The 23,658-nt window shown below is 34.1% G+C and overlaps 1 protein-coding gene across 1 annotated transcript; it reads left to right on the top strand.

The window, feature by feature from the left end:
* Positions 1–52: 52 nt before the first annotated feature.
* On the top strand, positions 53–23,658 carry LOC144438910 (progesterone-induced-blocking factor 1-like). Its single transcript, XM_078128137.1, has 15 exons — positions 53–592; positions 861–980; positions 1,534–1,667; positions 2,059–2,167; positions 2,851–3,032; positions 6,011–6,136; positions 6,538–6,636; positions 7,222–7,387; positions 9,340–9,490; positions 10,068–10,158; positions 15,663–15,765; positions 17,741–17,871; positions 19,665–19,749; positions 21,031–21,204; positions 22,016–23,658. The coding sequence occupies exons 1-15, from the start codon at positions 53–55 to the stop codon at positions 22,112–22,114; spliced, it is 2,310 nt and encodes a 769-aa protein (XP_077984263.1). The 3' UTR covers positions 22,115–23,658.

Here is a 23,658-nt window from a genome sequence, read left to right as displayed (position 1 = left end):
TTCATTCGTGATTTCAGATCAACTTTGTGTCTTTAAAACTTCTGCACTGAAAATGGCTCGGAGAGACTTATCTATGACCTTCAGTGAATTGAGCTCTGAGGACATTAGTACTTCTATAGCTACAGACGATTTGTCCGCCGATGACAGCGATCTTGACCATAAGAAAAGCGCAAAAATCACGAAGCAGTTGATCGAACGTAAACAACATTTGCACGATTTGCAACTACTGAAGATCGAGTTGTCACAGAAAAATCTGAGCATCGACAATTTGAAAGTCGAACACAACAGCAAAGTTGAAGAACTGGAAGAAAAGCTAGCTGATGAATTTCGTGAGAAACAATTACTGAGGGCTAAACTTGAATCACAGTTGAAATTGCACGATGAAGATTCGAGACGAAGTCAACACCATCTACAGACAGAGCTTGAAGCCATTACGAAAAGGCAACAGCAACTCGAGAAAACAAATAGTGAATTACAACGCAAATCTGGAGATATACGAAGAAGTCTCAAGGACCTGGATATATCCGAAAACGAGTACTTTGAACTGAAAGCTAAAAGTGAGGATCAGTTGACTTTGAAGGAGTATGTGTCTGTAAGTTTCAGTTTATCAAAAATCTTATTTTTACTGAGAAGTTTATTATGCTGCAATTATCGTTACATTTTAATATGTTTTCTATATCATATTATGATTTGATAACTGGAAATCTGTATACGTTTTTGAACGGTGTAAGTTGCTAGTCTACCAATACTTGGCATGCATGATAATAGTATTGTTGTAATAAAATGCTGCAAGTTTTGTAAGTTTACTACCCGTTGTTTGATATGTTTTGTTTGACGTAACTTACATGTGTACATTACAGATGAGCTTCTACGAAGCTGTTAACCCCCTCAAAATGCAGACAGAAGACCTCAAAACCAAAAGTAGAATCCTGGAACAAGAATTAAATCAATACAGAGATGACTATAAGACAACGAAAGAGGTGAGAGATTTGTTGAATTCAAATTATGACTACCACTACCAGTACCATTTCCCTCTTCAGATAATGCAAACATTCATTTCTAAATGTAGTATATTATTAAATGTTGGTGGTATTGAAATCAATTCTAGTCAGTAATGAGGAATTGGTACATTTACTCGTAAGTACATGCATACTATGCCAGTGTAATACTTGATAGTGCAGTCACATACAAGTACATTTTGTAACATAACATTGATTATTGTTGGTAGTGTAACATGTTGCATGTACACCCAAATAAACAGAGGCACTCAAAATATTTAAACTTTTTCTGCCTTGTGTCTAAATCATGAAATTATGTGTCTTTTTTTTTTAAATATCACAGTGTAATGTGTCGTTTTACTAGCATTTTGTGATGGAGAAGTATTACATGATATCATTACAAACAGTTGTAGTAACAGCTACAAACATGTCACAACATGCTATATAGAGACTGCACATGTCACAAGTATGGCTTACTTTTACATTTCAAACAATGTGTACAATTTGTATTCATTGTCCTCATTGTATTCTACAGGATTATGAGCAGGAAAGGAAGTGTAGAAGTGATCTAGAGGTGCGAGCACAAAGATTAACTTTAGAACTGGCTGATACCAAGTCAATGATTCAACAAGATACCTACAGGACAGAGAACTATGATAGGGTCAAAAGGTCAGTAGTGAGAATGAAAACATTACCAACCCTGGTAGTTTAAATAAGAACATTTTCATACCAGCCCTTGTACATGGTAGTTTACATGTAAACAGAAACATTACCAGCCCTGGTACTAGTTTAAATAAAAACATAATACCAGCCATGGTAATTTAAATAAAAACATAATACCAGCCATGGTAATTTAAATAGAAACATTACCAGCCCTGGTACTAGTTTAAATAAAAACATTACCAGCCCTGACAATTTCAATAAAAACATTATCAGCCCTGGTAATCTTTAAATAAAAATATTACCAGTACATCATGTACATGTTTAATAAATTTATCTTGACCATAGTGTACACATTATCTAAACTGACCAAGTATTCTATGTATATTTTTCCATTCAGGGAAAGGGATGACATGGAACATGATTTTTTGGACATACAGAAGAAATATAACTATTTGGATGTGGCATACAAAGCTCTTACTAAGGAAAGAGATGATTTACTGAAAGACGTAAGTTCAATTCTTTATTTTGCCGCAGTCTGTTGTTCTCTGACCTCTTTGTACATTTGGTATTCCATACATTACCCGGTACAGTTAGTTTTCTAAATCTTGACAGAAGTTGATTTTGATCAAGTTGGTTCAGCACATTTATAGAAAAAAAGTTTTCAATGTTTCACTTGCCAGTTTTGAAACATGGTACACTAACATCCCATAATTTCTATCATACATTATCATTTACCAGTGGGTTTAAAATCCCATTTCTGATAACAAGTTTCAGAATAATGATAACACTGCAGTAACTATTAATAGTATAAATACAGGGAAAACATATTACAAAGTTAACAGAATATGGGAAAATATGCAATCAATATAATGAGCAAATACAATATTCAAGGAAAACATAGTACAAAGTTAACAGTCTTGGAAACTCATTCCACCTCATGCCTGTGGTGAAGCCATGACACTATAACGGATAAGTTGATACGTTTACTTTGATGTTGAATAAGTGTTGAAAGGTAGTCTTGACTTGAATGAGAAAATATTGATATCACTTGAGCAATGTCATACAATGTGTTGTTTACATTTACCTTGACTATCGAAATATTCATGAATTATCGGGTAAATGATGATACAGGTTCAAAAATGTCAGAAGTGTAAAAAAAAAACCTTTTTTTCTCTGTTTGATTTGACAGCTTGCATCTATAAAACAATCAGTAACTTTGCTAGAACAAGATAAGACCTATTTAACAAGACAAGTGTCTGAACTGAACACAAAGTATCACCACACAGATGAACGTTTACAGTCGACGTATACTCAGCTAGAAGATGTGAAAAGGGCCAGAGAAGAAATGTATGATAAATATGTGGAGTCCAGGTAATCATGTGATATACTGTCTCAGTTACATTGTAGGGTAACATTGTCTAAATTTTGGATTCTAGCAAGGAAACTGTTTTGATTTCTGACTTGTTCCATGTTTGTCGACTAGCCAAGTCATACACTTCACCTTACTATTCCCAAGGAACATCTTCCATGTAAGACCAAAACATAGAATTAAAAGTGTTTTATTCACCTACATTTGTACTTAAGCCTGATGCTTCATTTTTTACCAAACTCTAGTTTCATACCAAAGCAGGCTTTAATTAATTTAATGCTTTCTATTTTGGATCTTGAATAATCAAATATAGCATTATGACTATGATATATCCATCTCTCCACATCAAATGCAACTCATGTACATTAGATCACTCTCAAACATTTACAACCTGTTAATATCCAACAACAAATTGACCAATCACAGAGTTCCTTTTATGTTGACTGCTTTTCCACCATTGTTTCCCCTGCCACAGAATTTAAGTTCAAAGTTGTTGAAAGGTGCTTCGACATAAAGACGTTGGCACATCAACAAAAGCACTTGACAAGCATTTGATATATTCTCAGTGGAGAGGATGTGTTTGTGATAAGCTAAACAGGTAGCAGAAAGTCAATTTGCTACAGTAAATACAATGATGCATTCCATTGGGTATTAAGCTGCTGATGGCAGCCAGTCTGGTTACGGGTGATCTAACAAATATGAGTTGCAGTGACTTTTCTTCATGGCATTTGACGTATAGATAGATATCATACATGTAGTCATAATGCCTTGATTATTCAAGATGAGTTACATGCAGGCTGTTGGCGTTGTCTGTTAACGTACAGTATAAACGTACATTTGCAAATTGATTACTACTGCTAGGTGATCATTCAAGAATTTAAAGCTGCACTAGGTGTAACTGGGATATAAATTATTCGATCAGACAACAAGAATACATTCACTGAAAATTGTTAAAATACCAATAAGTAGACACTGTTTATCTTAATTAGGGATTGATTGTATTCAGAAGTAGTACGGGAACAGGTCGAAATCATGATCATATTGAGGGTGCTGTTTTTAGGGTCCGCACCCAAAAATAAATTTAATGATCTTGATTGTACCATATTATGTGTACTGCTACACAAATACATTTACCCACAAATGACCCAATAATTAATAGTAATAAAACATTTATATAGCGCCATATATCCATGACAGTGCTCATAGGCACTTCACATTTGAAATAAATCGAAAAGTAATCAAAAAAAAAATTATTACAAGTATGGCTGAAAAAGGTAAAAACTAAACAAAGTAGTGCAGAAATATTGTCTCAATAAAGGTAAAACGCTATTTTAAAAGAAAAATGGGAATTAACAATAACAATGATTTCAAAATTATTTAAACAATACTGTTCAGGATGTACGATATTATGAGTAAGTCAATCATTATGTATCTAACAAAACAGTTTCAAGAACATTTCAATTGCAGATAGTGCAACTGTGACGTGCATATAAATGTATACCACTTTGATGATTGGCTTATTTTCATGGTGGTGTCAATCAAGAGAGCCTTTGTTGAACGATATTGCAGCTGTTGACAATCATGTTCTGTAATCACCAACCTAAAGGTCAGGGGTCACAGCAATTTCCTTCTAGACTCGACTCAACTAGCTGAGTGTCGACAGTCTGTCTGACCTGCAATCAATTTGTAAAAGTCTCTTTTGCCCTCAAAATAACAAGATAAAATAACACCTGTGGGAGTGCAAACTTATTTGTAACGTCTGTCATCCTTTAGCAGTCGATTTAATTTGCCAAATAATACAACAAAATTCAGTTTATGCATGTGAGTTTTGTTATATACATGTACATGTTTTTTGTGATTTGTACACTAAGAAAAACATGTGGCTGGAAGAATTATAGAAAAAAAATTTCCTGAATAAAATAATAGTCCTATCTCTTCCTAATCCTTCCATTAGCACTGATTAAAATAACACTAATACAAGAACTTGGGATGGAATCCTAGGTCTTTAATTAAATAAAGGCAGTTCATTACAGACATGTGTTTGGCGCCCTCACTGTCAATAAATGACATAACATTGTTCAACCATTACAGAGGTCATCAGAGAAAAAGTACATGTGTAGATCAGTATGCAGTGTGTTCAGTGAAATTCATGTAAATATTTACCTGATCAACTTGCCTTTCGTTGTAAGACTATGAAGTTTACAAAACATTGTGGTGCTAATGAGGAAACTTTAGTTATATTTAATAATATACTCATTGGTTTGTCTAATTATGGAAGTATACTTCCGTGGTGTAATTGTAGCTTAGGAACTGTCAGAAATAGACGTTAATTGTTAATTTCATTTTTCGTAAAAATTTATGTAGATTTCAGTTAGTTATCAGTTAGGTCTAATCTTTACAGACTGGATATGGGTTTCACAGACTTAGGTTGTACGGCATTAGGGCTGGATCTTGGAAAGGTACTACCAAGGTTCGCAAACCCATATCTGCTCCGTAAAGATTTTATCATACACCCTATGGAGTGTTAAAATACACTAGAAAACATTCTTTTGCTTACTTATAGAGAAAGTGATAATTTAGCAGTTCATGCAACTGACCTTATTTGGGCAAAGTGTGCCTGGCCACAATACAACCAATTAGTGAACAAATGTGAGGGCACTGTCCTCTATTGAGTTACAGAGATGATACTGATTTGACACTGGGTATATAATAATAAATATTTGGATGTGTTATGTAAATGTTGATGTGTCCCATACATTTTGGTAAGGTTTTCTATAAAAGCCAGATTCAAGGCAGTCTCGTTCCTGACGACCATATTCCGATTTTACACTATGTTGTCTTCATAACGTACATGTATGATGACAGCATAGTGTAAAATCGGAATACGGTCGTCAGGAACTAGAATAGATTCAAGGAACAACCACTTAGAATTTAGAAGTCACTATCCTATCCTATCCTGTAATGTTTAATGTTTTCACAGAGACCACTACAAGACAGAGTATGAAAAGAAATTACGTGATGAACTGGATGCCATCCGAATTAAAACCGACAGTGAAATAGACAGACTGAAAGCAACTACAAGAGAAATGTACGAAAGAGAAAACAGGTATGTCACTTCATTTGTCATGCTTGTATGCTATGTCAACCTTTCATCACTTAATATGCCAAGTTTTGTCACTGTACGTACAAATGTATGAGCATAATGGATATGGGTTGGTAGTGCTGTAGACATGGTAAAGTGTGTGTGTGTGTGCGCGCAGATGTTGTGTGTATAAGTACGTCTAAACAACTTACAGGTATAATTAACAAATATTGGACTATATACTAAGTTGTATTTGTTGCAGATGCTGTTACTGATACTTTGGTTGTGTAGCTGAGAAATGTCAAATTAAAATGATCGAATCATATGTGTGCGAATTGGATAAAAAAAAAATTCTTATTTTCTGAATATGATGTATGTCAAGCTGAGTGTTTGGATGTTAAATCAAGTCTTTGTTTTCTACTCAGGAATCTCAGAGAAGCAAAAGACCTAGCTGTATCAGAGAGAGAAAGAGCCTTGTCAGCCGAGAAAGATACAAACAGTAAATATGAAAGTCTACTAGCAGAGTAAGTGACCAAGTTTTACTACATTAGTCATACTGAAAGCATACGGCCTATAATTGGTTTATGTCTTGTGCACTTTACCCCACCAGTCAACGTAGATGTGCATGTAGAAATGGGGATCTGGTAGGACAGGGCACATTTATCCTATGCACGTCACAGGCTGACGATTATACATGCTCCCTGTTTAGTAGACTAAGATAAGTCATGTCATTCCGTCCTCACCGACAACCAGTGTGTGAGGGCGCTTCATCATGGCAATACCTTACATTACAGACTACATGTCGAGTTGAGGTAGTTAAAATAGTCGCTTGCATGGAATAAGCACTTTATAAATATTCATCGTTATCGTTATTATTAGCATTCAAAATTTTGAAACACACACACACACACACAGAGACAGACAGACAGACAGACACAGACACACTTTCTGGCTGTAAGCTTGTGCATTCTTTTGAAATTTGAAATTTGATATATCTGCCATGGAACACCAGATACAAATTGCATCGAAAATATAAAAGAAAAATTACACTTTACTCATACTCGTTGTGTACAGGTCTCTATGTTATTTTTCATGGTTTATAATTCCAGGTATCGTCAGTCACAGATTGAAGCAGAGAATAAAGCAGCTGATCTGAGAAATGAAACCAAACTGAAATCATTTGAGGCAGATCGTTTGCAACTCATACATGAAGAATCATTGAAAAACTTGAAAAAATCTCAGCTGGATAATGAAAAATACCAAAAGAAGATTGAGGTAAAATTGGACAAGTCATAATACTTGAAAGTTTAGTAGTGTTTCTATACAAAATATCTCATAGTTTTGGGATGTGATGTATTGACAACAAACCACATGTTCACACAACCACCATGAACTACCTGAGATCTACCTGTACCGCAGACAGGATTCTGTCTAGTTCATAGCCAGAATGTCATTATAGTATACTGGATAGTTGTGTCAACAACTCTACAAATCCTGGAATCATCCTGACTAGAGTTATATAAAATTGCTGTGAGATTATTCCACATGACATGTTAGCATATAATTTGATAGCTTGTACTCTCTCCTACATATAAACCCAAACCAGTCATCCACAAGACACTTGTTTGTAGTGGTCAGTCAGTTCAAATTTGTACATGTGAATTTTGCTATCTTTGATAATTCCACAAACTGTAATGTTGCTGAACATGTATGTAAATGATTTTCATTTTTGGTTGCCTGCAAATGTTAATATTTACGGCCATAGTACATGACAAACAATACATTATGAGGGCAAGATCGTCAATATCTTACGGACAAAAAGATGCCTTAGAAACATCTCAGATTGATATTCATTCATCTATCATTGAGATATGACAAGTTATAATTAGATATTATTCCAATATATTTTTCTTCATTCAGCTGAGGAAAATAGTAGTGACCTAAGGGGACCTTGTCACTACTTGTCTAGTGACTCATAATGTCGCACCCTTAGGTCAGGAGTATTTTCAGACTGAATGAAGACAAATATTGGGGAATAATACAATTATACCCTCAGCATAATTTATGAAAAATTTGTAAAAATAATGGTAATTTGTAACATTTTGACTCATATTTCAAGCCCTGAAAAACCAGTGACGTAGACATGGGTTGTTGCAATGTAGAATGACCAGGGTATATAATCCATATTATCTGTTGAAAGACAATAACTGGCCCAAGTATGGTATAGTGTTTGTTGTTTCTTTTGATAAATATAAACACAAACGTGCAAATTAATATGATTAGTGTGCCTAGATTAACAACTTTATACAAATTAATGGAGTTTCAGTGCATCATCAATCTAATTTTTTTTTTTTGAAATTTGTACTGCTAGTTAACTTTCTTATTAAAATGCGCTTCAAAGCAAATTCAAATGAAAGTTAAGTCTCTGCATATGAAAGCTTGTTACTTGTCCTTTGAATTAAAAAAAAAGAAAGATATTTTGGCATACATCATCTTGTATTCAAGGAAATTGCCAAGCTGTTATTCGCTCAGCAACACTGTTCATCGGCCATATTGGATTCCTAAATGACTAAATTTTTATATCGTTCTGACCTCTATTTAAAAATAAATCATAAAAATGACTAAATTTTTATATCGTTCTGACCTCTATTTAAAAATATATCATACAGTGACCCCAATTTTAGAAAATGGTTTTTAACTGAGAAAATAGGTTGGGGCAAAGGTTATATTTCCTAGGCACATGCTAAGAGTTAGTGTTAGTGCTCAGAAGTCTTTCCATTGTGCAAAATATGCTGTAAAAGAATGATATGCCTCAGGTAATATAACAAATCTTAGTGAAATCATTTCCTCTGTGGTACAGAATTAACAGACATATATATGGCTTTACCATGCTGAGGCACCAGTGAAGTAAATTGACTTCTTTCTGTATTAGATACAGAAACTAATATTTTGTAGCGACCTGGACACTTTTTAAGTTACATTTGTGAATTTTTCAAAAATTATTTTAGAGAGGTCATGCAATGCAGAATTAGTGAAAATAACTTTTATTGGTCCCTGCTCATAGAGAAATGCAGTTTTGATAAAAATCAGCCTTGCTTTTGTTCCCTGTATACAGAGAATAATGTAGAGCATTATAGTAATGTGATATTCATCGCAGAAAGTCAACCATATAACATGAATTAATCTGAAACGTGATAAGTTGTCTTTTTTTTTTTTGTCTTTTTCAGGTTTTAACTGAAGAGTTCTATTCATTGCAAAACACTACCCAGAGGAGAACAACAGAACTGGAGACAGAAAACACAGAACTGAAGTCAAAATTGAACATTTATGAGAAATTAGAACAAGAATTAGACGATGTTGTCATGCAAGCTGCTGATAGTGAGTGTGTTAAAGTCAATATTATGTATACATACCTCTCATGTTATAGGATCTATATCATGTATGCATGCCTGTCACATTGTTATGTGATCTAATATAATGTGTGCATACCTCTCATGTTATAGGATCTATATTATGTACACATGCCAGTCATGTTATGTGAGCTGATATTGTGTATGCATGCCAGTCATGTTAATGGGATCTGATATTATGTATGCATGCCAGTCATGCTATGTGATCTGATATGATGTATACATACCTCTCATGTTGTGATCTGATATCATGTATGCATATCTCTCATGTTATGTTATTTGATCTGATAGTATGTATGCATGCCAGTCATGTTATGGGATCTGATATCATGTATGCATGCTGTTCTTGTTATTCCTGGCATGCATACAGCTACCTGTCATATTCTGTGGTCTTTGCACATCAAAGGTCCTGACCAATGGGAGAAAAATTGAAAAATTCGTAAAATAGGATGATACCTTGTATGATGATACAGAAATGAAACTTGGTTTGCCAGCTACTGAATTATTTGTCATGTTGTAATATATCATTTCTATCTTCATTTCAGTGACAGATGAGAATGAAGCAGAGCGAGTGTTGTTTTCATATGGCTATGGAGCCAACATACCAACAACTTCAAAGAGGAGACTGAAACAAAGGTAAGGTAGCTATTATAGCAACCTCATAAATGAGAAAACTCCATGGTAATCTTAGACCGCTAATGTAGCAACAACATCAATGATAAAACTCCATGTAATCTTAGACTGCTTAAATAGCAACCTCATAAATGAGAAAACTCCATGGTAATTGTAGACTGCTAATATAGCAACAATATCAATGAGCAAACTCCATGGTAATCTTAGACAGCTAATGTAGTAACAACATCAATAAGAAAACTCCATGGTAATCTTAGACTGCTAATGTAGTAACAACATCAATGAGAAAACTCCATGGTAATCTTAGACAGCTAATGTAGCAACAACATCAATGAGAAAACTCCATGGTAATCTTAGACTGCTAATATAGCAACAACATCAATGAGAAAACTCCATGGTAATCTTAGACCGTTAATGTAGTAACAACATCAATGAGCAAACTCCATGGTAATCTTAGACCGTTAATGTAGTAACAACATCAATGAGAAAACTCCATGGTAATCTTAGACTGCTAATGTAGCAACAACATCAATGAGAAAACTCCATGGTAATCTTAGACTGCTAATATAGCAACAACATCAATGAGAAAACTCCATGGTAATCTTAGACTGCTAATATAGCAACAATATCAATGAGAAAACTCCATGGTAATCTTAGACAGCTAATATAGCAACAATATCAATGAGCAAACTCCATGGTAATCTTAGACTGCTAATATAGCAACAACATCAATGAGAAAACTCCATGGTAATCTTAGACTGCTAATATAGCAACAACATCAATGAGAAAACTCCATGGTAATCTTAGACTGCTAATATAGCAACAACATCAATGAGAAAACTCCATGGTAATCTTAGACCGTTAATGTAGTAACAACATCAATGAGCAAACTCCATGGTAATCTTAGACCGTTAATGTAGTAACAACATCAATGAGAAAACTCCATGGTAATCTTAGACTGCTAATGTAGCAACAACATCAATGAGAAAACTCCATGGTAATCTTAGACTGCTAATATAGCAACAACATCAATGAGAAAACTCCATGGTAATCTTAGACAGCTAATATAGCAACAATATCAATGAGCAAACTCCATGGTAATCTTAGACCGTTAATGTAGTAACAACATCAATGAGAAAACTCCATGGTAATCTTAGACTGCTAATGTAGCAACAACATCAATGAGAAAACTCCATGGTAATCTTAGACTGCTAATGTAGCAACAACATCAATGAGAAAACTCCATGGTAATCTTAGACTGCTAATATAGCAACAACATCAATGAGAAAACTCCATGGTAATCTTAGACTGCTAATGTAGTAACAATATCAATGAGAAAACTCCATGGTAATCTTAGACTGCTAATGTAGCAACAACATCAATGAGAAAACTCCATGGTAATCTTAGACCGTTAATGTAGCAACAACATCAATGAGAAAACTCCATGGTAATCTTAGACTGCTAATATAGCAACAACATCAATGAGAAAACTCCATGGTAATCTTAGACAGCTAATATAGCAACAATATCAATGAGCAAACTCCATGGTAATCTTAGACTGCTAATATAGCAACAACATCAATGAGAAAACTCCATGGTAATCTTAGACTGCTAATATAGCAACAACATCAATGAGAAAACTCCATGGTAATCTTAGACTGCTAATATAGCAACAATATCAATGAGCAAACTCCATGGTAATCTTAGACTGCTAATATAGCAACAACATCAATGAGAAAACTCCATGGTAATCTTAGACTGCTAATATAGCAACAACATCAATGAGAAAACTCCATGGTAATCTTAGACTGTTAATATAGCAACAATATCAATGAGCAAACTCCATGGTAATCTTAGACAGCTAATATAGCAACAACATCAATAAGAAAACTCCATGGTAATCTTAGACTGCTAATATAGCAACAACATCAATGAGAAAACTCTAAGGAAATCTATTAGACAGCGGGGCTTTTGCCAGTATTTTGTTTTACAAAGAGGACCAGTGATAAATACTGTACATGTGAGCACTGGTAGCAGACATACATGTGGATGGAGAGTTGCATGCATCAAGTTTGCTGAGTTCATGTAACTGCTTCAATATAATTTTGATGCCAGATGGTAACTACCTGTAAAGAGGTTCAGTATCATTTCCAGTATTATAAGACCATACTCAGAAATATAATATGAAGCTTGGTCAAGTTGATGTCCCACTTTCATTGTTTTGAAAGAACATTAGGCAAATGTTCGATTAATATGTAAATGTACTGTATACTCGTATATGGACAGTGGTGGCTAGATGCAGTAATTCATGACTACCACTGAGGGCACTATAATCTTTAGGGAACTTGTGATAATCAAGACCTTGTTCTTGTTAATAGCAAGATGATGATCCAGAAGTTAACTCAATCTCTGCTAAGTTACAAAGAAGTCAGATACTATAGCCTAGTTTGGAAATTGTTCAAAGCAAAATGATCACATCTCAGGTGTGTGCTTTGGGTCATTTTTGGTCAAAAAACTTAAACTCAAAAAAACTACTTGGCAGATTGCTGATTTGTCTGAAATTTGGTGGGAACATTCTTAGGGGTATGTAGATTAAGATTTGTTCATGACATGATCCCATCAATAATTTGCAAATTAGGGCTAAAAATGTGTCTTCTTGGTCAAAATCTTTATTTCCAAAACTACTGAGCAGATTGGGCTGAAATTTAATGGGGATGCATTTGGGTGTATAGATGAAAAAATATTAAAGTATATAATGATCTCATCAGTGATATGAAAATTAGGTGTAAAATGTGAATTTTGGTCAAAAAATTTATATCTCAAAAAGTACTTGGTCAATGAGACTGAAATTTGGTGAGATGTTTCTAGGAATGTTATTCTGCAGATTTGTTCTAAACATTTTGACACAATTGGCCCTAGCAACCATGACAACACCCTTAGCAACAATCAAATACCAGTATATTTTGCTAAAATAACATCATCTGGTAGGCAGGTGAGTAAACATTTAAAAAATGTATGCAAATGTCCCTAGCAACCATGATCACGCCCATAGCAACAGCCAAGCAATTGTGTATTTCACAAAGATAACAACAGGGATTCATAGACAAGTGAACAAACATTCAAGAAGTGTATGCAAATATGCCTTGGGTGCAACAAGACCACGCCCACAGCAAGTGAAATGATCGCTTATTGCACAGATAACCACAGGGGGGCAGTGAGCATGTAATTGATTGATTGATTGATCGGTTGATTTATTGATTGATTTATTATTTGGGTGAATGATTGATTGATTGAATGATCAATTTTTGTGGTGCAATATAACTTATTTTGTGTGTGATATCGATAAATTCACTCATTGAGTTTTAAAACTATTTCTTTTTCTTTCCCTGGTTACTTTGCTCTCAGCTATATCTCAGACGACTAGCAGTCTGAAGCTGTATGTAATTCTCTCTTTTCTTGACTAAATAAAGACGCCTTGTCCATTCTTCTCTTCTTATCTAGCACTACCAAGCTAGAATGTATCTCAAATGAAAAGCTTTTAGGTGTAAATATTGATGATACACTGACTTGGGAAAAACAAGTGAACACTGTATGTAGCAAAGTTGCTTTTAAACTTCATCAACTTAAACGTATTAGAACTTTTTTAAATCAGAGAGCAAAGATTACTTTTTACAATTGTTTTATACTACCCCACTTTGACTACTGTTCTAACATATGGGGTCATTGTTCAAACACGCTTTTACTCCACATTGAAAGACTTCAGAAAGCTGTTGCAAGAGTGCTTTTAGACACTAATTTTAATACACCTAGTACTGTTTTATTTGAATCTCTTCAATGGCTTCCTTTCAGAAAACGTATCATTTACAATGAAGCTGTTTTAATGTACAAAGTCCAGAATAGCCTGGCTCCAAATTATCTGAATGATTTTAGAGGCATTCGAGAAGTGCACACTCGTAACACACGTGCAGCAGACAGAGATGAACTTTACATCCCAAAACATAGAACACAGTTTTTTAGGAAGAGTTTTTTATATAATGGTGTTAAAACCTGGAATGATTTAAGTATTGATATCAAATCATGCTCCACTCTTCAGTCTTTTAAACGTAATTGTAAATGTCATCTTTTAGAAAACAGTTAGTTTAGTAGTCGCCTGGCTGTTCTTCTGGCTTTTGCCATTTTACTCACCCTTGTATTTGTTTTAATGGTTTAGTATTTTTAATGTATATATTGTATATTTTTATCTCGACACTGTGTGAGAAGAGCCTTTGGCTCAACAGTCTATCGAGTTTAAATAAAGTCTAATAATAATAATAATCTAAATTAAAACACTCCTAATCTTATATAATTGGCGAGAGATCACTTACATCAACAGTTTGCTTTATCTCTCATCTGCTTGGAGGTTATCACACTAGACAAACAATCGATCATGCATAAACTAGTAAGGAAGAGAATTCTGTCAAAAAGTGATTTTCAGTAAAAACATAAAATAAAAAAATTAACTTTAAAATACTTGGCCTACAGATCTTATATTTGATAGGGATATTACTAAGGATGTGTGGATAATAAAATATTGAGTGCAAGATGATATGATCCCTGGCATGAAAATTAAGTTTATAAAAATTCTGAGGGTTTTGTCAAAAATATTAAACTCAGCAAATACTGGCAAAAAGGAGTGAAATAATGTAGTCAGTAGCGATGTTCCTAGGGTGTTAAGATAATAGGTTATTCAGTGCAATGTGACCTGGATAATGTTATGATGTGGAATTTAGATTTGGAAAATGTTGGTTTTGGCCAAAAACTGCAAACTGCAAAAGATCAGTGACAGTTAGATATACAGTTAATTAATTTAAAGTACAATGTACTACATACATTGTATCTACAATTCCCTACAATGCCATTGGCGCTATTGCTTATGCCGGTCGTTCCACTGTACTAAACCAGTGTTACCGTAATACGGTAATTTCAGAGAGACAAAACAAAATGAGTAACAGGTAATATTTATGAAAATAGAATTTTTTGACATCAGTTATGTTATTATTCTGACTGTTACAAAATGAATCATCAATTAAAAACAAAATGAGTAACAGGTAATATTTATGAAAATATAATTTTTTTGACACCAGTTATGGTATTGTTCAGACTGTTACAAAATGAATCATCAATTAATAAAAGATTGATATGCAGTCATTAATACAGGAAATCTCTATCAGTTACACGTCAGTTTCACATAGTAGTTTTAATTGACTAATCATTCTGTTTTATTAAATAGAACATGTACATGTTGTGCTTTTCAGAAATATAAATGTTAGAAAATAGAATGGCGCGCTCGACATCCATAGGCCTTCATCAAATGTTACCACCCACACATCTGCAATGTGATTGAGGCTGTCTTGCGAGAAAATGAAATGCACTATAGGCTATGTATTGAAGAACCTGTGACCCAGTGCTTCAAACAATCTTCTAGGCAGTAATAACAAGATTGCTGTGTGTAATTTTGTTTTTACCAGTGTACACCTGGCCAGGCGAGTTCTGCAATTAGAAAGAATGAATACATCACTCAGGAAAGATGTGGAAATGGAGAAAGAGAAGTTGATGCAACTCTCGGAGGAAGTAGGTCACAAAGTTATCATTCAGTTTGCTGTAACATAACATGTGGGCACTATGTTTTACTTGTATTGAAAAAACGTTATTCCAATTTGTTGGACTGTTTGAGCAATAATGAGTGTGCTTTTAAAGGTTTCTTGTAGTAAGATAAGAATCTCCAGGAATCAAAGTTGTCTGAATGGTGTTGTTTTGATAGCATTCACTAGGGTATTGATGAAAGTAAATGGACCAAACTGTACTGCAGACAGAACTAATTAGTAAGCAATTAAGTTATTTCTGAAGACGTTAAAATCTAGCTGCAAGACTCTAAAGATAAGTGAAGTCGGTGAATGGATGCATGGATTGTGTTGATCACATACAGCAGGGTGTTTGTGGTCTAGAGTTTACGCTGAGTGAAAGAAAATAGATGAAACTGTGGTATTAAGCAATGCACAACTAAGTGAACTGAAGTGGAATGGTTTCATAGGAGATTGGCATGTGACATGTATTGACTCTAAGGTTTATTTCACCAACCACCGAGGTAGTGAAAAGGTGAAAGCTACCAATTGTGTTTAGATTTTAATAGCCTACTGTGTGTATTTTCATTCAACAGAAGTACAGCAATAAGTAACTTGTGTGTGTGTAAAGTCTGCAAGCAGTGTACATTGTACTGTCAGGGGAAAAAAAGTTCAATCTAACTAATAGATAGCATGTGACATTTCTAACTGCACTAACAGTTTACTGAAGTAGCAAAACAATTTTAGCAATTGCTTTGAAGGTACAAACAGGAAATTACTTTGAAGACTAAAAGGCCAGTCTTATCATGTGATATATATATAGTTTATTTGGACTCAATGCGTCATTTTCTAAACTTTCATATTTTGTTGTCTTTGACAAGTGCAATTTTCAATATTTTACCCACAGTTCTTTCTGATTTGTTCACTCAAATATTATCTCCTTGGAGCCAGGGTACAGGGTTTTGTGAAAACATTTGAAAACATTTTCAAAACATAGAATTGCCACTGTTTAGTTTCTGAATATCCATTTTCATCAGTTCATATATAAGTGATTTTTTGATGAAGGCGATAGCAATTTTGTAAATTTTTGAAACGACTGTCTTGAAAGACATGTAGAATATATGCAAGGAAACTAAGGAAAATATATGCACCTGTTATGACTCCACAAAAGATGTTGATTTTATCTGAATACATGTAGGTGAGGTCTAAAGAGAAGAAATGTACATGTTGTTAAACCTATATATGTAGACCAACTACCCAAGTTAGTGATTACTTGCCATTAAAATGGATTTCATTCAAAGCACATAGACACACTGTGACAGACACACACACACACACACACACACATACATACATACACACACACACACACACACACACACAAACACACACACACGCACACACATTAACTGATCATGGCAACAACAATTAAAACAAAGAGAAACCATAATATAGGAAAATATGACATCCAGTACAGTTTTAATATGCTTTCTAGTTTCTTTTATTTCTAGTGTTTCCTTGGTATGCTTCACATGTAAGGCATTATTGCAATGTAGTGAACTTGGTGCGATGATTACCCCCGTTTCCTACTTTTATTGTTGTTTCTTTTCTTCTTCTTTTTTCTTTTGGTCTGTGCACGCCAGGCTTTGTACCTACATCTGACACAATACCATAGGAGTTCTGGTACAAACGCGAGCACTGTGTGAATTTCTCAGTGAATGAGAATGGTACAGACGATAAGTGCTGGCTGATAGCATGACACGAATGTCTGTATCTTACAGACTAGTTTATATATAGATGTTGTACTTCTTGTCATTATATTTCTTGAAAAAAATGTAGACTTCAAAAAATTTGAAAGCTTATTGATTCTGGACTTCATGGAACATTCAGTAATGGGTACTAAAACCTTTGGCTAGGAGTGGACATCATCAATATTTGGTATAGAGTGTTTAACTTGTGTTTTCCATGTTTTTACTTGACTACAGCTAGCCAATGCTAACAACCTGCTAGACCAAGCACAGCAACCATATAATTATCTAATTGATAGCATTAAGATGAGAGATACACAGATCAACAAACTGAAGAAACACATCTCAGCTATGGAAGAAGACATTGGGTTAGTTGAAATAGTTGAATCCTTTGTAGATGCCATAATCAATCTTTGAAATACAGGCAAAATGTTTTGGTTGTCAGTGGCCAAGTGGTTAAACTACTAGACTCTTACCTCTGAGGGTGAGCTTTGAGCCCTGGTTAGGGTTTGATTAAGTTTGCCACACCGTACATGCAAGTAAAAAGACTCACTCAGGTTTTCTCTATTGAAGAAATGCTGGTTTTCACTCCAGTTCATACCAACCACTGCCCACACTCAGTATACAATGTAGACTAGTTTTGCTATGTACACATGATATGCAAAATTGTTTGGATTTGTTTTCATTTAAAATTAAGTGTTTTCATGCCGCTTTCCACTTATCGTACATGATCGGTTAACACCAGCAGTCCGGCTTTTCCATCTATTGTTATATACCCACCCATTGTCTCATTGGTAAATTATTTGGAGTGTGTCCACCCGCAACAGCACAGGGTTCAAACAATAAAAGGAAGTGCCAGTATCACTACCTTTGCAAATACTCCAGGGGAACTAGATGTCTGTCAGTAAGGATAATCCGAGATAAAAAGGTGTTAAAATATATTCATGAATATTTATTGGGCACTACATGTAGGACCTATCTGGCTTGGATGGGCCCTAGTGACCATACATGTAGTGTCAGCAGTCCAGTGTGTTGTGTGTGTGGGTGGGTGACATGTTCCTCCTGCACTAACACTGAACCCATGAGTGTTTGCAATCACTGGACTTCTCTCGGGAGACAAGATTATTAAAAAGGTTAAAAGAACTGTGAAGTATATACACAAAGGTTGTTGTCATGAAATTAAAATTGAAATTAAAAAATTAAAATTGACTGTGAAGGTAGCTGTAGACATAAAGTACTCTAATATTGATGTTAAAGAAATATTTCACAGATAGATATGTGATAAGGATGGGTGATGATGATGGACATTGAAGGATTTATTTATTCTCAGTTACGTCAGTATGTCTGCGCTGTGTACTCGGCGATTTCAGTCGCCAGTGAGATTGAATACTTAAATGAATTTCAGATTTATTCCCATATTTAGTAGTGCTGATTTATATAAGAATTTAAATAATTTCATATTCACTTCCATATTTAGCAGTGCTGATTTATCCAAGAGAGTGAATAATTTCTGATTAACTTCCATATTTGGTAGTGTTGATTTATCTTAGTTTGAATAATTTCATATTCACTTCCATATTTGGCAGTGCTGATTTATCCAAGAGAGTGAATACTTTCTGATTAACTTCCATATTTGGTAGTGCTGATTTATCTTAGTTTGAATAATTTCATATTCACTTCCATATTTGGCAGTGCTGATTTATCCAAGAGAGTGAATAATTTCTGATTAACTTCCATATTTGGTAGTGTTGATTTATCTTAGTTTGAATAATTTCATATTCACTTCCATATTTGGCAGTGCTGATTTATCCAAGAGAGTGAATAATTTCTGATTAACTTCCATAACAATTGGTAGTGCTGATTTATCTTAGTTTGAATAATTTCATATTCACTTCCATATTTGGCAGTGCTGATTTATCCAAGAGAGTGAATAATTTCTGATTAACTTCCATATTTGGTAGTGTTGATTTATCTTAGTTTGAATAATTTCATATTCACTTCCATATTTGGCAGTGCTGATTTATCCAAGAGAGTGAATAATTTCTGATTAACTTCCATATTTGGTAGTGATGATTTATCTAAGAGTTTGAATTTCATATTCACTTCCTTATAACTTAAGGACATTGTTGATATAGTGTACAATATTTTTTCATTTATCCAGGAGATTAAATGAAGAGCGAACAGATCTTGTGAAACACAGAAACCAAATGTCTTCTGATCTAGAAAGGCTACTCAATCAAAGAGAGGTATGATTCATGTATTTCATCCCAGTGCAGTTTATTAACCTTTGTCTTTGTGTCAAAGATGCTTCTAAAACTAATGGAAAATCATTTAAAAGTCCCAGAAAATTAAAATTTAATTCACACAAAGAAATTCCTAGAAAAAGGAACAGTTGAAATGAACTGCTGCAAAGATTAAAGAGTCACAAATGTTTATTGCCTAATATCAAACTTTCCACAGCAGTAAGTGAAATTACTATTTTTTTATGATGTCCTTTAAAATAATCATGCATGGCACCAATTGTTGACCACGATTACTCTTGGGAAATTACTTGAAAGCTGCTAGAAATTTAAAGTGATATCAAAGGGTCACAATGTGTAGCTAGATGTTTTGATGATTATTTTGGTTTTGAATTGAATGTCACTCACTTATAATAGTAATACCTTTAGGTGGGTTTGTTTGTTAATATCTAAAGATTTATTTACTGACAAATTTCTATACTCTCACCTGGCATTTCCATGTTATCCAATTATATGGGGGTTTTTTTAACCTCGGCACTACCTAAACTAAGATTCCATAGTCCCACTTGTATGATAAAGTGTTTGTGTGTGTTTCTGTGTCTGTTTGTCTGTCTGTCTGTCTGTGTCAAACCACTGGACCGATTGCCATGGAACCTGGTTATGACAATATCTTCGATTAGTCAGGGGAGTAAGTGCAATTTAAGTGAAAGGTGTATTTATGGTATTAAATACTGTATGTGAATAAAGATAATGCTGTGTCCAAAGTACAGATAGTTTTTTCCCATCCCCTCAGAGACTGAAGTCTGCACCATTTCGCCACTCATACTAGTTAACAATTTGTACATTTTACACAATCATTTTTACACTGACGAAATTGCCAAAATAGCTTCATTAAGAGAGTGCTTTAGCAAATAAGAAAATGACTGTAATTCCACCATAGGCAGTCTATGGTTCCACATTGTTCTGTATGTTTTAATTTCCCCTCCACTGTCTATGTTCAATCCCAGGTTCTCATATTATAGTGTTATCAGTGGAGCCATAAGGATTAGGGGATTATTCTTTTGTTCAGCGCCAACTTTTTCTATAGCTCTACCAGATAACTGTTTTTAACACATAAATTTTTAATTCTTAATTTGAAGTGGATCTGAAAGATTCATATTTCTCCAATTTCTCAGTTTAATGACACTAACCAATTACTAATTGGGAGTAAAACTTGTTTTTGTCACCAACCAACCAAACACTCAAGTAGGAATAAACCCTGTCTTTGTCTTCTCTTTCAAATTGTAGGAAATGTCCGTTATGAAGCAAGTTGTTTTAAATCTCGCCAGTCGTCGCTATGGTGATAGATTGTCCCATGAAATGTCATCTAGAAAAATGGGTGTCCGCGGTTTACATAGCGACCTACCACAACATGTTGGGCATGATGATAGCACTGGTCAGAAACCCTCACCTACTTTGTTTGTGAGTATTTTACTATTCAGGATGTATTTATTACTAAGCCCTGCTTTACAATTATGGTGGCCTTAGCTAATTCTATGTTTCTGATCGTAACAACATAGAAATGATGGGTCAGTTAAGAATTAAAAAGATTTTGCTAAGAAGTAAGTGTATGTTTACGTGATACTTTCAATTCATAATCATACTCGAACAATCTGAATGATGTAGAAATGAGAATTAAAGCCTGAATGAGACTGAACAATTTGTTTATGAAAGGTCCTGAAATTCAGCAATGAAAGATAATATTTGCTCAGATACATGCTTGTTGTGTCGCCATCTTACAATTAGTGATATGGCCCTCACTGTACTTCTTGGGAGATAAGTGTTTATATGCTTAAAGAACTATCCAGTATAAATAAAGATTATTATTATTATTATTATTATTATCATTTTTTTCTAATCTATAGTAGAGAATGATAATTTTGTAATATTTCGCAAAATTTAAGAAATTTAGGGTCAGTCATGTCATGAGAAACATAGTATTAGAAAAGTCTGACATGAACTCTCCTAAAAGATGTGTTCTAAAGGGTTATAGAGATTGTTAAAGGGGCACTGTCTGTAACATTATTTATAGTGTGTGTGCTAGTTAGTTCAATTTTGAATTGAAATACATATCTGTCATGAAAGTACGACAATGAGAGAATATCAAACTATGTTTTGTAGTTGGTGCAACTTGCTAGAAATTCATCTTTTCGTAATAGATGAAGGCACAGACTCTCAATATTTATATTTTTAAGCGATCAATGATATCAATATATCAATTTCTTGTCCACAGACTAATCAAGACCCTCCAAGGTGGTACAAAAAACTGAAAGAACGCAACATGTCGGAGAGAAGCAAGTACTCCACAGTGTATGCAAGTGCTAGGAAGTAGATACAAGACAGATGGTGTCATAGTGCTATAAAATATAAAGAGAGAAATATTATCAGTTGTGAACTGTAAAGAAAATTACTTAAATGAAGAGGAACAAATGAAGTCTATATTCATCAATTCTTATAGTGCATGTAAAAACAAAGATATTTATACTTCAAGTAGAGCAATTTGTGATTTTATGCAATTTGTATAAGATTTAATGCCTTCTGAAAAGGGACAAAGTTGTAACATTGATTGATAGATTATTTGGTCTATTTTAGGTGTAATTGGCAAATAATTGCACACAACATGAAACTGTATTTTGTTGGTCATGCACAATTAGTATAACCACTCTGCGCAGCCTTCAAATAACATAGACAAAGCCCTGGTTAATGAGTCCTAGAATTGACTGTGATGATTTCATCTGTTTCAGCCGTGGTGCTTTGGTACCATTGAAAAGAGCATATTCTATTTAACAAAATTGATGTGTTATTTTGTAATTACAAGAATGTTCTTACAGTTTGATCATCAAGAAAGCCAGTGTTATCATTCACCTGCATATATTCAGTATTGCTAACTGGCAGTTCAGACGGCAATTTGTCATTACCCATTTTTACATAATGAAGACTTTATTGCTGACAAGTGCTTGTCAATCAATACTCCAAATAAACAACCAATGAAATAGGGAAGGTAAATATGGCTGTCTAAAGAGTCTAAATGAGTGTTAACTAAATGGGCTAAGTAATGACCACATGAGTTGAAATGAGATATTTTTTCCCAGCATGCTTTGTATCATGACCCAAAGCACCTGTATTTTTTACTTTACACACTGCAGATTTCAAGTAAAAATGCAACTACTGTCTCTTGAAGACAATGAAAATGCAGCAACTTGAAAACACTACTGAAGGGGGATCATTTTGAGAACAATTTGTTTTCTTTTGAAACCAGAGTCCTTGTAAATGGGCAAAAATGGAAAGATTCAAAAACAGTGGCATGTAATTGACCAAAAATGCAACAATTCAAAACGCACGCATTTGACCTCCAGAATGATCCCCACCAATGACATATTAATGCACAAGCTTAAACTGTGCCATTATGTTTGTGCATGTACAACAACATCATTTTCAAATTGTCATGTCTTTGGGATTTCCATGCAGACAGTCAAAACGCTTCTTGAGATATCATGCAAACTCATGGAAATGCATTAAAACAAAAATGATATTGACTTTTAGTATTTTTATTTGACAACATTGTTATTTAAACACAGCATAAGCTTCACTCGTTTGTCCTAGCAGGTTTGTTGATTCTAATTTGTCATAGCAACCATGACACTTTTGTTGATTCCCATTTGTTATGACAATAACATCATTCAGAGGAATAAAATAGATCTTTTTCAAAGTAAATAGTAACACTTATAATTCGATATTTTTTAAATCGGCAGTGTTCAGACCACAAACGTATTATCAAATTATGTGCCTGATGTTCTCCCACTATTCAATCAAATAGCAATTGCACCATGTTAGTCATACAATGGTTGTTTTTTTAATCAAATGCCATAAAAAGAT

This window comes from Glandiceps talaboti, chromosome 8 (assembly GCF_964340395.1).
Source record: "Glandiceps talaboti chromosome 8, keGlaTala1.1, whole genome shotgun sequence".
Classification (NCBI taxonomy): Eukaryota; Metazoa; Hemichordata; class Enteropneusta; family Spengelidae; genus Glandiceps; species Glandiceps talaboti.
The sequence above is the reverse complement of the archived record's forward strand: the minus strand, read 5'-3'. Positions and strand labels throughout refer to the sequence as shown.